Consider the following 14,754-nt stretch of genomic DNA (forward strand, 5'->3'; position numbering starts at 1 on the left):
TCATGGACTACTGTTCACTTGTCTGGATGACTACACCGCCATTATCACTTAAAGAAGCTTGACACCATTAGGACAAAGCAGCCAGCTTGATGTCTTGGCTGCTAATTCAAAGCAACCTGTTTAATTAGCACCCAATCTGGGACACTATAACATCTAAATATACCATTTACAAAATGCATAGTAGCAACTTGTTGAGAATTCCTTGACTGCCCCTTCCACCAATTGAGAGGTTAAAAGCAGTAGTCCTGATGGGTCTCGGCCCGAAACGCCAACTATTTACTCTTTTCCATAGATGCTGCCTGGCCTGCTGAGTTCCTGCAGCAGTTTGAAAATGCCTCCACCTGCAATTTTCTCATATGTTACACACTACACTTCACATATTCCTGTCACTTCCACATTGCTAGGTCTGAATCCTAGAATTGTTGACTCTAAGGGAATTACTTACCCACGGGAGCATAATTAGGCCATTCAGTGTATTGAATCTCAGTGTCATTTAAATCATGGCTGATTGTTTTTACTTCTCGTATCCATTTTCCTGCCTTCTCCCCATGAGCTTGGACACCCTGTCTAATCAAGAACTTAACAACATCCATTTTAAGTATATCAAATGACTTGGCCTCCTCAGTCATCTGTGGCAACGAATTCCACAGATTCACCACCCTCTGGCTAAAAAAATTCCTCCTCATCTCTGCTCTTTTGCCCTAAAGCTGTGTGCCCTGATCCTATACTCACCCACCACTGGAAATATCCTCTCCTCATCCATTCTACCAGGGCCTTTCTTTGGTAGATTTCAATGAGATCCAACCCCCACCCAATCCTTCTAAACTCCAGTGAGTATAAGACAGAACCGTCAAATGCTCCTTACACTTTAAACCTTTCATCCCCGGGCCCAAAACTGCTCTCAATATGTGGTTTGACTAATACCTTATAAAGCCTCAGCAATACCTCTTGCTTTTATGCTCTAGTCAGCAAGTTGCTTTAAAGCATGGAAAATTTGTATTGAATGCTTTGAAATAGTTGGCAACTTTAAATTTGAAACTTCTATGCAATAATTGTATCCAATTTATTTTTCATTCATAGGTAGCCTGTTGATTTGTGATACAACTTTTTCTGGCTTGATTTTTATCTATTTATCTGATTTTAATAACTATGTTTATGTGATGTTTTTATCTAGGTGCACAGCACGATCAGTATTTTGGATGGGGACCAATTTTAGTATCTCTTCAAGTGCCAGAATTAACCGCAGAAGAATTTCTGAAAGAGTGTTTGGACTTGGGAAGCTACTTGACTCTTTATGTGTACATTCTTCAGCATCTGAATATGGAGCAGACTCTGTCCAATGAAATGAAAGTGCTAGTTCTACTTAACAAATGGATAGACCAAGTCTTTCCAAGGTAATATTTACTCACAATATCTTGGGCAAGGTACATATATTAAGTGGAACTAGTAGGATGTTGCTACATCTTTTGAACAGTGTTGGAACACCAGACTGATACCATGGAGAGAGTAAATGGTGGTTTCAAAGTCTCACCTGATTGGGGAGGAAAACATTGGCATTGGTATATTGTATAACTATCAGTGAAGTCACTCATTCAGTCTGAAAGTGTCATGGGATCTTTTATGAATTCTATTTGTGTTGTTATTGCCCAAAAAAATAAAATTTTGGGGGTTTTACAGGGGTTGACCAGAGGATGTGATAAGTTGTTAACGAGGGATTAACAGTTAATATATGATTAGCAGGATTGCAAACTAACACTTCAAATGCCTCAACATCACCATGCACCCTCCTCTTCCACACCCCCCTCTCCAAACATCTGTGCCTTCCACAATTAATCTTAGTTACCTTGGATCATCTGGCGTATTAATGCTAGATACTCATCTGTATCTCCTTCAGTCATTCACAACCTTAGCCAGCTCCTATCTGTTCAGCCCATGCTGAACTGTGTGTGAATCTATAGATTTCTCCACATGGAGTATGTTTTGATTATGGATGATTAATCTGAAGGTTATACCTGTCAATCATCTACTTGCATGGTGAAGTGTCTCTCATTTTGAAGCTTCAGCCTCATTTAAGTTCAGTGAATTTACAAGGCCAAACAGGTGTTCTGAGCCAGAACTGTTACCAGCATGGTAGATTGCTAGCAGATGGGGCAAGATCAAGATAGTGGAAGTGGATGTACGGAAAAAAGCAGAGAGCAGATTATTTTAGCAAATGTTGGAGGAACTCAGCAGGTCAGACATCATGAACAATTGATGTGTTGGGCCGAGATCTTTAATTAGGGCTCAGTCCGAAATGTCGACTGTTTATTTCCTTCCATAGATGCTGTCTGGCTTGCTGAGTTCCTCCATCATTTTCTGTATGTTGCTTAAGATTTCTGGCTGAATGGGTAGACAACTTTCACTGCCCAACCGGACACTAGAACACTATTTACATCATTAGATTCTAATTGCTAAATTAACAAGTCTGTTCTACCCCCCACTCCCACCCATATCAGACAATCACTTTGGACACTTGACAGTAGACTTTTGATAATAGCACCAGACACATTAATGCTGACAAGATGGTGATGCCATTACCACTAAACAAGAGCAGTCAGAGTCAACTGCAATGCAGGATTCCTTCCTCGAATGGAAATAATTCACCTGTTCTCATTCACAGTTGCTGAAAGTATGGTATACTTAAGAGGGATTCTCATATCTCCTGGAATTTGGCAACTGTATTTTGTCAGCAAAATGTCATGACCTCATGCCCATTTTAATGATCCCAGTGCTCATGCCTCTTGCCTATCCTAACTGCCAAATAGGAATGACATTCAAAGGCCTCTGTACAAAATCACAAAACAGGATTAAAAATGAGAAAAATGAATTATTACATGAATATGTAGGTTAGGCTAAGAATGTCCTCTGTTCTGACCTTTGTACTATTGTAATATCTTTATACAAATGCATGGTACTGATTATGGGCCTGAGGCATTCCATTCAAACTGTATCAGACATTCTACAATGTTGTGGTCACTTCCTAGGGATCCTTAATCACAAGAAGTATCATTAATCCCTCCTCATTATGCATGACCAAATCTGTAATGTACTGTTATGAAGCAATCCCTGTCACACTCCATAAAATTTTCTTCTGTGATAGCCTTGCCAGTTCTTTATTTTCAAATTTGTAGTGTGTGCTTTAGAGTTAATAGCTTATGAAGGAAGTAGTTTCTAACATTTGTGTAATTTCTTTCCTATAATGGGGTGGTTTCACAAAATACCAAAAGCACTGGTCAAACTAGAACACAGGAATTTTTCTGAAATGTAGTCATTTTAAAGAATTGAAACACACACAATTTTACATTTAAAAATGTACCATTTAATTCATTAGGAATTGGCTATTTATTTGCATGTAAAGTTTTAATCTCTGTTGACTATTGAATATTGTTTCCACAGCAATACAAATGATGAGGTTAAACTGTTCCTATGGTGGCATAAATTATTGCATTTGGCATTGATCCAGCTTGAGCAGAATGATTTAACTGGATTGGATTTTTTTATGAGGATATTAAATGCATTGCAAGTGAAACTGAGTCAACTGGCAGAGGAGAGGCTCTCTTCTGGAATTCTGGGAGCAATAGGTCTTGGAAGGAAATCTCCACTCTCAAACAGGTGGGATATTTTGTATGAAGTCTAATAAAAAAAATACTACATAGATTTTCCATGACTTATAAATTAGCATGATCTTCAAACTTAAAAATTAAATACCGACTGTATGAATTTTTCCAGTGTTCACAAAAGTATTCTTCTATGTTTGTGTAAATACCATGAATATTTATGCAAAATGTTTGATAATTTTTATTAAAGTGAATCTATTCAAGCCATTTTACAATCATTGGTAAGCTACTATAAAATTATGTAGCTTCTAATTTTCATCACCCTAAGCTGTTTCATCTTTCTGATAACTTTCATCAAGATACAATAGCTTATCACAAATTTCATGTGTAAAACTATTTTTGTATCAGGTTTCCAACACCTATAGTACCTTTTGGATGTTATTAATCTATTTGCACCTAGTATACTTAAATGATCAGTTTCAAAAATTATGTTTTATTTTATCAGGATTTTTTAAAAATAATACTTTTATGAATTATGTAAAATAGTTGCATAGGTTTTTATGTTGTATTGCAGCCACATGATATTTATTCTCAGACTGTTGGTATTGGTGGTATTTGATACCTATTGCTATTTACCCTTGAGCAGCTTGTTAGGTCATTTCAGTGTCGACCATCATTTTGTAACTCTGGAGTTGTACATATGCCTTAGTAGGTGAGAATAGATTTCCTACTCTAAAGAATATCAGTGGATCATAATGCTGCAGTTTACTTCACTCACGTAGTGTCATGTTCACAGTTACTGATACTTAGATTTTGCTTCTATATGTATTTATTTAATTACTTGGTTAGATTTCACTGGTGCCATGGTAGGATCTGAATTTCTCAGTAAAATTATTCTAAGCCTTAGATGCTATTCTCATAACTAAACCCCTTGCTTCCATACTCTTTGAATCTCAGCGTTCAAATGAGTGTTCTCAGCCTTCAAACAACTCCAGCTCCTCTTTCAGATTTCTAGTATTCCCTCCATCCCACACCACAAAGAATTGGAAGATACAATAAGTATTTGGAGTCCCCTTTTCATGTTTAAAGTGAACATACATTTAATAGTTAGAGCAAAAAAAACCCAGATGCTGGCAACTAGAGGCAAAAACAAAAAATGATTGAGGCTCTTATTAGATCAGGTAGCAACCATGAGAAGAGAAAATCAATCTTTCAAGTCAAGGACTGTTCATTAGAACTCTAATGCCTGCTTCTACAGAATCATTTTACGATTTCAATTAGTTTCCTTTCCTGAACGACATTTCTTTAGAACGAAAACTTTTTATGCTGCTTTGATGTATCTTCACATTTCTGATTGTGCACTTCTATAGATTTCGAGTAGTAGCTCGAAGTATGTCAGCATTCCTACTAGTTCAGCTTCCTGCAGACAACTGCATTCGTCTGAAGCCTGCTACAGAACTACAATTATCTCCCAAAGCACAGCAGGTACTGAAAACTTAAAGAATGTTTTCTTTCAATAAGATCACATGGTAATTATAGATGAGGAAAGTCATTCATGCTGCAGTAATTAATTACAATATCTTGTTCCCTCGCCACTCAGATTCTAGAACCCGCTTGGTAGACCTTTTGATGAGTTTCATCCCACCTAGTCTATTCAAAAGTCCATGTTGTGAACGATATGTGTTCTGAAAAATGTATTTCACCAAATTAAATATTTTTAAATTGTTCCAATTATTTCCCTTACCCCGAGCAAATTTATCTCTCCATTTTCTTTCACATCATGTATCCCTCTGTGTTTCCTCCTTATTTCATGCTTTGCAGACTTAAATGCTTTTACATTTTGGCTTCCTACCTAGCTTGGATTATGTCAGTCTTCAGAAGGTAGTCTTCCTTGAACTAGTTCTGGTACTCGAATATCTCTCTTGGTTTGCAGACTACAACAGCTAATCTATCTATAATATGTTCGTGAACTTGCTAAAACCACATATGTTGTTAATATTTGGTGTTTGAAGCAGCAGTGCATTTCAATTCATAATAAAAGAAATATAAATTATAATGTATATAGAAAAAATTAAGTAATGCAAAAAGAGGGCAACAAAAATAGTGAGGTAGAGTTCATGGGTTCGTTGTCATTCAGAAATCTGATGGCAGATAGGAAGGAGTTGTTCCTGTACTGTTGAGTCCTTGTCTTCAGGCTCCTCTGTCTCTTCCTTGATGGTAGCAGTAAGAAAAGGGCACGTTCTGGATGACGGGGGTTTTTAATAACGGATGCCACCTTTTTTGAGGCATTGCCGTTTGAAGGTGTTCTGGAAGGCTCATGTCAATGATGGAACTGGCTGAGTTTTCAAATTTCACCGGTTTTTCCGATCCTGTGCAGTGGCCCCTCCACACCAGATGGTGATGCAACCAGTTGGAATGCTCTCCACAATACATCTGTAGAAATTTGCAAGAGCGTTTGATAACATACCAAGTCTCCTCAAATCCTAATTAAATACAGTTGTTGTCGTGCCTTCTTTTAATTGCATCATTATGTTAGATCTAGGATAGATCTTCAGAGAGTTTGATACCCAGGAACTTGAAACTGCTCACCCTTTTCACTGCTGATCCCTCGATGAGAACTGGTGTGTTTTCCCACAACTTCCCCTTCCTGAAGTCCATAATCAATTCCTTGCTCTTACTGACAATGAGTGCAAGGTTGTTGTTGCGACACAACTCAACCTCCCTGGTAGAGGCATAAGTGATTTTTGTTTTAAGAAGTTAATGGTTAAGCAGATCTTAAAATAATCCTATAACTATGGTCTAGGCATATTTATTTGATACATTAAAAAACTGCTTACATCATCTACTTAACCAAATTAATGTAGAGATCTCAAAAGAAAGCTGGGGAAAGTTAAAACGGTTCATGTTTTAATTTCTGCAGTTTGTAATTTCATAGTCCTTTGGCTTTGATAATTGTTTAGACCAGGTGAAGTTTGACCTACCAGGATTCCTTCATTCTTCAATAATTCAGCCAACTCATGGATAATATGAAAGCAAAATATCAAAGCTAATGTGGATAGAAATACTCATCTGTTGAGGTACCATGCAGAATATTTATGAGCTAACATTGTTCCCAGGTGCAAGACTTTATCACGAAATCGTAAGGTATAGAAATGGGATCTTGGGTTCACCATCTCTATGTTGACTACCAAGTACTCATTTTTGCTATATGACAGGTTAGTGTTTGGTGTTAAATTTCACCTACCTTTAAACATCCCATACATTTAACTTAGTAGCCTTTCTCCCTGCAATTAATGTTGGAGAGGGCTAATATGAATATGTAAAAAGCAGAAAACGAGACATAAGGATTCAAACTGGAGGCTTGAATATATCAGCCAGGGTATCAAAGGGTATGAGGAGAAGGCAGGGGAGTGGGGATGACTGGAATAATTGGATCAGCCCATGATTGAATGGCCTACTTCTGCTCCTGTACCTTATGGTCTTATTCATGGATCTCTGTATTGATTTGATTAAGTAGATGATGTAAGCAGTTTTTTTTTAAAGTGTCAAATAAATATTTCTATACCATAGTTTATAAGATCATTTTTAAATTTGCTTAACCATTAATGACTTAAAACAAAAGTCACCTTTGCCTCCACTAGGGACGTGACCAGAGAATAAAACTGATCTGACCCATTCATATCTTCAGTGAGAATAGGCTCTCCATACACTGATTGTTATAGTACTCTTGCTCCTCCAGTGCGAACACTCACATGTATGTACTTTGTACTTTTAACAAAAGTTCTTGTTACCAGCCCCTATTACCTTGTGGTTACAGATATCTGAGTCATAGAACACTACTGCACAGACCCTTCAGCCCATCCAGTCCATACTGAACTGTTATTCTGCCTAGTCTCATCAACCTGAACCATAGCCCTCCATACCTCTCCCATCCATATACTTATCCAAACTTCTTTTAAATGTTTTTATTGAACCCACCTTCATCACTTCCACTAGCAGCTCACTCCACACCCGCACCACCCTCTTAGTGAAGAAGTTAGTTTGAACAAGCTGGTGGGCCCAGCAAACACACATTTCATTACAGTCTGTACTTCAGCAACTATACAAAATGCTGAAGGAACTGAGTAGGTCGAATAGCATCTGTGGAGGGAAATGGCAGTGTAAAAGTGGGATGAAGTGGTGGAACAAAAGCTGGTGGGTGATATATATATCCTGGCAAAAAGGGGGTGATAACCAGGTAAGGGAGGGGAAGAATAGGAATGATGTAAGAAGCTGGAGGTAATAAGTGGAAGTGCCTAAGGGCTGAACAGTGCGGAATCTGGCAGATGAGGATAGTGGATGTTGAAATTAAGGGAAGGAGGTGTGGAGAGGAACCAGAGAGGAAAAAGATAAGGTGATGGGGTCAGTGGGAGAAGGGAATATAAAAGGGAGCATCAAATGGTATGGTTATTAGAAGTTAAAGAAATTGATGTTCGTGCTGTCAGGTTGGAGATTATCAAGGTAAAAATGGGATGCTGTTCTTCTAATCTGCATTTAGCTTCAACTTGGTAGAAAAGGCTGATAGATATGTCAGTGTGGTAATGAGAAGTGGAATTAAAATGGCTGGCCTCCAAGAGATCCTCCTGTTACCAGGACGTTTGATCAATTTTGGAGTCTATCTGGCCACTGCCTAATAAATCGAATCATGCTGGATGTGGCTTTTGTATCTTCTGTCAGTACCATTGTTACCAGGTGAACTCCACTGACTCTACAGTTTGTCTCTCACATAAGTCAGTACAGTACAGTAACCATTCCTTGATTAGGCAACATTAAATAGTTCTGTCTCATCACCACAGCAAACAATTGCCCATGACCTCAATGTGGAGTGGTTGCTTGTGATGTAGGTGGGCCAAGGCAGAGGCTACATCCTGGGTCAGTACAGGCAGTGCGGGCAATGGCAACAACTGTTTAATGTGTTGACAGACTGCCTGGATCTTATGACCTCATAACCAAACAAACAATAACATCAGTTGACAGGTGTTGGGAAAAATGACAGCACAATCAGTTGGAATTTATACTACAATCTATGAAAGCTCTCTGTGCAACTGGGGCAGATATATCCCCATTCAGCCCTTTAAAAACTGAACTAGTGTTGCCTTCATCAACCTGAACCATAGCTCTCTGTACGTGACCTTGTTAACTCATTGAAGGACAACAATGATGATATCTCCTGCCTAATGTATATTTTGGTGCATCTGGCAATTATTTGTAAGGAGTTAAGATAATCAGAAAGCATATTTCTGATGAAGTACATCAGAGAATCGTGATCATTTTGTAATCCTGCTCAAGCTCTTAGGTCTTCTGGAAGTCTCTTAAATTTAAAACCTCCTTCAAAAGATAATTGGCAGGTCAGCTTTTTTGACCTACACTCCTGTAGAACTGTGGAATTCAATACTTAAGGGATGCAGAATTTGGTTGACACTTTTGAACATCAGCTCAAAACCTAATTACTTAACCTTGCTTTTAACGAACAGCTATTTATTTTTTTATTTTTATGCTTGTACTTTATCCCATTGTAAAGCACTTTGAATTGCATCTGTATGAAAAGTGCTCTATAAATAAGTTATATTTTAAATATAAATGATTAGTTTTCAAATAAACTAACTTTTATTTGTTGGGTTCGATATCCACTCCTTATATACACATTGATGTCAACCCACCAGTGATGGATAATAAAACTAGTTTTGATTCCTTCTATAAAGATTAATTGCTAATGCCTCATTTGAGACAAACCAACAAAATCTATACTGTAGATAGCGTAGAAGTGAATAAAAGATGCTGATATTTTCATTCATTGATAAATTTTGTATCACTTGCATACGTTTAAGTTTTTGTAATATAAAGTTTTAGGTTCAGAATCCATTTTGAAACTTTAATCTTTTATGCAAATGCAAAATTTAACTTTAAATTTGAACAGATCTCCCAGAAACCCCTTGGTGCATTAAAATGTCACACTAAGTATGTTGTAAAAACAATAGAAATCAGAAAATAATGATTAACAGGTGTTAAGTATTTATTGAAATACTTAAAATAGTGCCTTCATGGGTAGCTCATAGTACTACCAAATAGTTGCCAATTTTCATACAATTGAATGATATTAAAATATAAGTGCATAAACTGTTAATTTAAGTCAACCTATGTATTTTGAGGACTTACTATATTCAAAATTCCTTGAGCAAAAAATCTTATTTTTAGTCCCATGATATGTGCATCTCTAAAATGTGCCTTTGAATAGATAGAGACGATTCACAATAGCATCTGAGAAGACAGATCAAAACTTAGTTTAATATCTCATCCAAAATATTGTGCCTTCAATAGTATAGCACTCTTCCATTGTCAGCCTATTGTTTCTGCAGAAAATAAACTCAGCTTTTTGCCTCAGGCATGAATGCAACTGTTAAACCACAGCCAACAATGAATTTTTTTTGATTGTTTTACCCAATAAAACCCACCTAAGGAACACAGGCTGTTGTCTCCCACACCATCACGAACCTGAATGACTTTGGGGATTTCCTATCCACTGCCACCAACCTCATATTTCCTGCAACCCACACCTCCCGTTTCTACCTCCTATCGAAGATCCGCAAACCCACTTGTCCAGGTAGACCCATTGTTTCAGTTTGTTCCTGCACCACTGAACTCGTATTGGCATATCTTGATGCTGTTTTATCCCTCCTAGTTCAGTCCCTTCACATGTTCAGAATCTTTTCAATGATTTCAGATTCCCTGGCCCTAATTATCTTGTGTCCCTATACACTTTCATCCCCCACCAGGAAGACGTCAAAGCTCTCCATTTTTTTTCTGAACACTAGACCTAACCAGTTCCCCTCCACCACCACCACCATTCCTCAGCCTAGCGGAACTTGTCCTCACTCTAAATAATTTCTCCTTTGACTCCTCCTACTTCCTTCAGACAAAAGGGGTAGCCATGAGCACTCACACAGGTCCCAGCTATGCCTGCCTGTTTGTTGGCTACATTGAATAGTCTATATTCCAAGCCTAAACTGGTGACCACTTTTCCTACACTACATCAATGACTGCATTGGTGCTGTTTCCTGCACCCATGCTGAACTCATCGACTTCATCCATTTTGCCTCCAACTTCCACTCTGCCCTCAAACTTGCCCCGTCCATTTCCAAAATCTCCCCCTCCTTTCTCGATCTCGCTGTCTCTATCTCCAGAGACAGCTTATCCACCCATGTCTATTATAAACCCATGGACTCTCACAGCTGCCTGGACTATACCTCAACCCATCCCGTTACTTGTAAAAACGTCATCCCCTTCTCTCAATTCCTCCGTCTGTGCCGCATCTGCTCTCAGGGTGAGGCATTTCATTCTGGAATGAAGGAGATGTCCTCCTTTTTCAAAGAAAGGGGCTTCCCTTCCTCCACCATCAAAGCTGCCCTCAACCATATCTCTTCCATTTCATGCACATCTGCTCTTACCCCATCCTTCCGCCACGCTACCAGGGATAGGGTTCCTCTTGTCCTCAGCTGCTCCCCACCAGCTTCTGCATCCAGTACATAATTCTTTGAAACTTCCACCACTTCCAGCTGGATCCCAGCACCAAGCATCTTCCCCCCCCCCCCCCCACTTTCTGCCTTCTGCAGGGATCATTCCCTTGTCCATTTGTCCCTTCCCATTGATCTCCCTCTTGGCACTTATCCTTGCAAGCAAAATAAGTGATACACCTGCCCCTACACCTCCTCCCTCACTACCATTCAGGGCCCTAAACAGTTCTTCCAGATGAGGCGACACTTCACCTGTGAGTCTGTTAGGGTCATAATCTGTGTTCACTACTCCCAGTGTGGCCTCCTGTATATCAGTGAGACCTGACGTAGATTGGGACACTGCTTCACTGAGCACCTACGCTCTGTCCACCAGAAAAAGCGAAATCTCCCAACGGCCATCCATTTTAATTCCACTTCCTATTCCCATTACGATATGTCCATCCATGGCCTCCTCCACTGTCGTGATGAGGCCACACTTAGGTTGGAGGAGGAACAACTTGTATTCCATTTGGGTAGCCTCCAACCTCATAGCATGAACATGGATTTCTCAAACTTCTGGTACTGCTCCTCCCCCCCCCCCCCCCCCCACAGCAACAACCTGGCACTCAACGTCTGTAAGATGGAAGAGCTGATTGTGGATTTCAGGAAAGGTAAGACAAAGGAACACAGAGGGATCAAAAGTGGAGAGCGTGAGTAGCTTCAAGTTCCTAGGTGTCAAGATCTCTGAGGACATAACCTGGTCCTAACATGTCAATGCAGCTATAAAGGCAGCAAGACAGCAACTATACTTCATGAGGAGCTCAGAGATGTATAGATGTACCGTGGAGAGCATTCTGACAGGCTGCATCACTGTCTGGTATGGAGGGGCTACTGTACAGGACCAAGAGAAGCTGCAGAGGGTTGTAAATTTAGTCAGTTCCATCTTGGGTACTTGCCTACATAGTACCCAAGACATCTTCAAGGAGCGGTGTCTCAGAACGACAGCGTCCATTATTAAGGACCCCCAGCACCCAGGGCCTGCCTTTTTCTCTCATTGTTAGGAGGTAGAGAAGCCTGAAGGTGCACACTGTGATTCAGAAACAGCTTCTTTGCCTCTGCCATTTGATTCTTAAATGGATATTGAACCTGTGAACAATACCTCACTTTTTTAATGTTATTTCTGTTTTTCCACTATTTTTAATCTATTTAATATACATATACTGTGATTTATGTATTTATTTTCTTTCTATATTATGTATTGCATTGAACCACTGCTAAGTTAACAAATTTCACGACATATGCTGGAGATAATAAATCTGATTCACCATTTCCCATCCCCTTTTCCCTCTCTCACCTGGTCTCTTTCATCAAATTCCCAGCTCTTTACTTCATCCTCTCCACCTTCAGGTTTCACCTATCGCCTTGTGTTTCTCTCTGCCCTCCCCCACCTTTAAAAATCTACTCCTCAGCTTTTTTTCCTCCGGTCCTGCTTAAGGGTTTCGGCCCGAAATGTCGACTGTACTCTTTTCCATAGATGCTGCCTGGCCTGCTGAGTTCCTCCAGCATTTTGTGTGTGTTGCTCAAATTACCAGCATCTACAGATTTTCTTGTTTGTGAATAGAAAAAAATGTCTCAGACTGTAATGCATATACCATTGAAGTCTACATTTATGCTTCATATATTCCAATAACTAACTTAGCACTTTTGACACTTGTATTCTGTAAATTAACCAAGATCACTGTGTATACCTTGGTTCATATTGTTAAGTGTTATTCTTATACTGAAAATTGCAAAACAGTCATATTTCCATTGGTATTTCAGGCCCTGAGTGTACTTGAATCAATGTCAATCAGCAAGCAGTATGCAGACTATCAAGAGGAGTTTTCACAGGCAAAATCATTCATCAAGGATCCAAACAATTGTCTCTGGGATGGCAACAAGTTACTCGCTATTCTTATTAACCTCCTTTACCCTGATGTGCATTATTTAAATATTATCCGTTAGATATTTTGCCAAAGCAGGATCTCAGCACTGAATTTCAAAAATACTACAAAACATTTAACAAGAGCATCTTTGGAAAAACAATTTGAACTAAAATTGTATTAATAAATTGGTTAATGATTATGGAAAAATTATTGTTGTTTGCCTACACACAAACTATATTTTTGTACCATAATCTGCAATATGTCATAAATTGAGCTAAAAATCTGCAAGTGAAATACATTGTTGGTAAAAATATATTCCACATCTTTGGCTTTCATTAACTGTGAAAATAGTGATAAATAGTGGTAATCATTATGAAGCTCCTAAAAATATTTGGGATATTGATACAATGGAGACATTATCTAATATAACTTTAAAAATTTTTAAAATCTTCTCCATTTCAATTCATCTAAACTAGTATTTTCCTTTTTTAAAAAAAAGATATTTACATTGAATGGTAAGGATTTTGGCAGCATGATAATAAGTTGCCTTGTTCCATATTCCTTTACATGGTTTCCTTCACTCAATAACTTGCAATTATAAGATATTTAGGTGTTTTAGATGTGTTGTTTTGTAAAGAGTGAAATGTGCAAACATAAGCAGGAGTGTATTGGAGTTGTGTCTTGGGTGACATAATCAAGAGCCCTGCAATTCTCTGGGGAAAAATAACTGGATCTGTATTCTAAATTTCTTTCAATTAACGTTAGACCATTTGACATTGACTTTGGAAATTGTTTTCCCTTTGTAAGTGATCCATTCAGAAATATAAACAATTTTATTAACTCCTGGTCACAATTTGTTAAAGGCAAATTGAAAGGAATCTATTATTCTTCAAGAAACAATTCACTCACTTAAATTATATCCTTATAATTTGTCAAGCACTTTAAAATGTTATGTATAATTTGATTTTCATAAGAACTTCATTTGTTACATTCATCAACTGATGCTTACAAGGTTATTTGACTAAACAAGTTCTCAGTTGTGACACCTTTGATGCCACCTTATCTCCAAATTCATCAAAGTAAATTTATACACCAGTAGACTCCCACTGTTGCATAAAAAATTAGGAATGTACTTACTATGCTTATTTTACAAAGAAGCAGTTTCTTTTTTTTATTACTGAGAGTCTCACATAGAATAAATTGATTCAGTGTTACAGGAACTTGTCTCAAAGGTAACACTCTTCCAAATTAATTAGTGTACGACCGAAGTTTTTGCAGCACATATAAAGCTTTGCACTTCATAAATGTGAATAAAATTAAAGTTTCTGTGTTAAGTGATACTACAGAATGTTTGTTTTGTTTTCCTGCACTCAGATGTTCAACTTAATAGTCACATTTGAGACTGGTATTAATATAATACATGTTTAGATTGTAAAGATTTAAGTAATACTTGAAACATGCAATCCAGTGCAACAAATGGGCTTTGATTGTAAAAATATATATAAATAAAAGTTTAGTTATGAATTCTATGTGCATAATATATTAATTGAATCAATATTTTGTACAATTTTATTGTTAAGTAGTGCTCCAAGAGATTTTGCTGTACATAAACTGAATTGTGGATTTTTACTGTGCTCCTGAAATGTTAATAGTACTTTTGGAATTAAGATACAGGTAAAATAAAGACATTCCCTGTCTAATGTA

General features: G+C 38.0%; 1 protein-coding gene across 3 annotated transcripts in view; it reads left to right on the forward strand.

The window, feature by feature from the left end:
• epg5 (ectopic P-granules autophagy protein 5 homolog (C. elegans)) overlaps positions 1-14,754 on the forward strand; it is a 126,983-nt gene extending 112,229 nt beyond the window's left edge. For 2 of the 3 annotated variants that reach the window (XM_063042872.1, XM_063042874.1), the window contains 4 exons: positions 1,175-1,394; positions 3,436-3,651; positions 4,967-5,081; positions 12,947-14,754. In XM_063042872.1, the coding sequence (XP_062898942.1) occupies positions 1,175-1,394; positions 3,436-3,651; positions 4,967-5,081; positions 12,947-13,129 (734 nt within the window). In that variant the 3' untranslated portion in view covers positions 13,130-14,754. The remainder of the gene's footprint in view (positions 1-1,174; positions 1,395-3,435; positions 3,652-4,966; positions 5,082-12,946) is intronic. The other variant, XM_063042873.1, reaches the window with a different exon arrangement.

This window comes from Mobula hypostoma, chromosome 3 (genome assembly GCF_963921235.1).
Source record: "Mobula hypostoma chromosome 3, sMobHyp1.1, whole genome shotgun sequence".
In the NCBI taxonomy this organism is placed as follows: Eukaryota; Metazoa; Chordata; class Chondrichthyes; order Myliobatiformes; family Myliobatidae; genus Mobula; species Mobula hypostoma.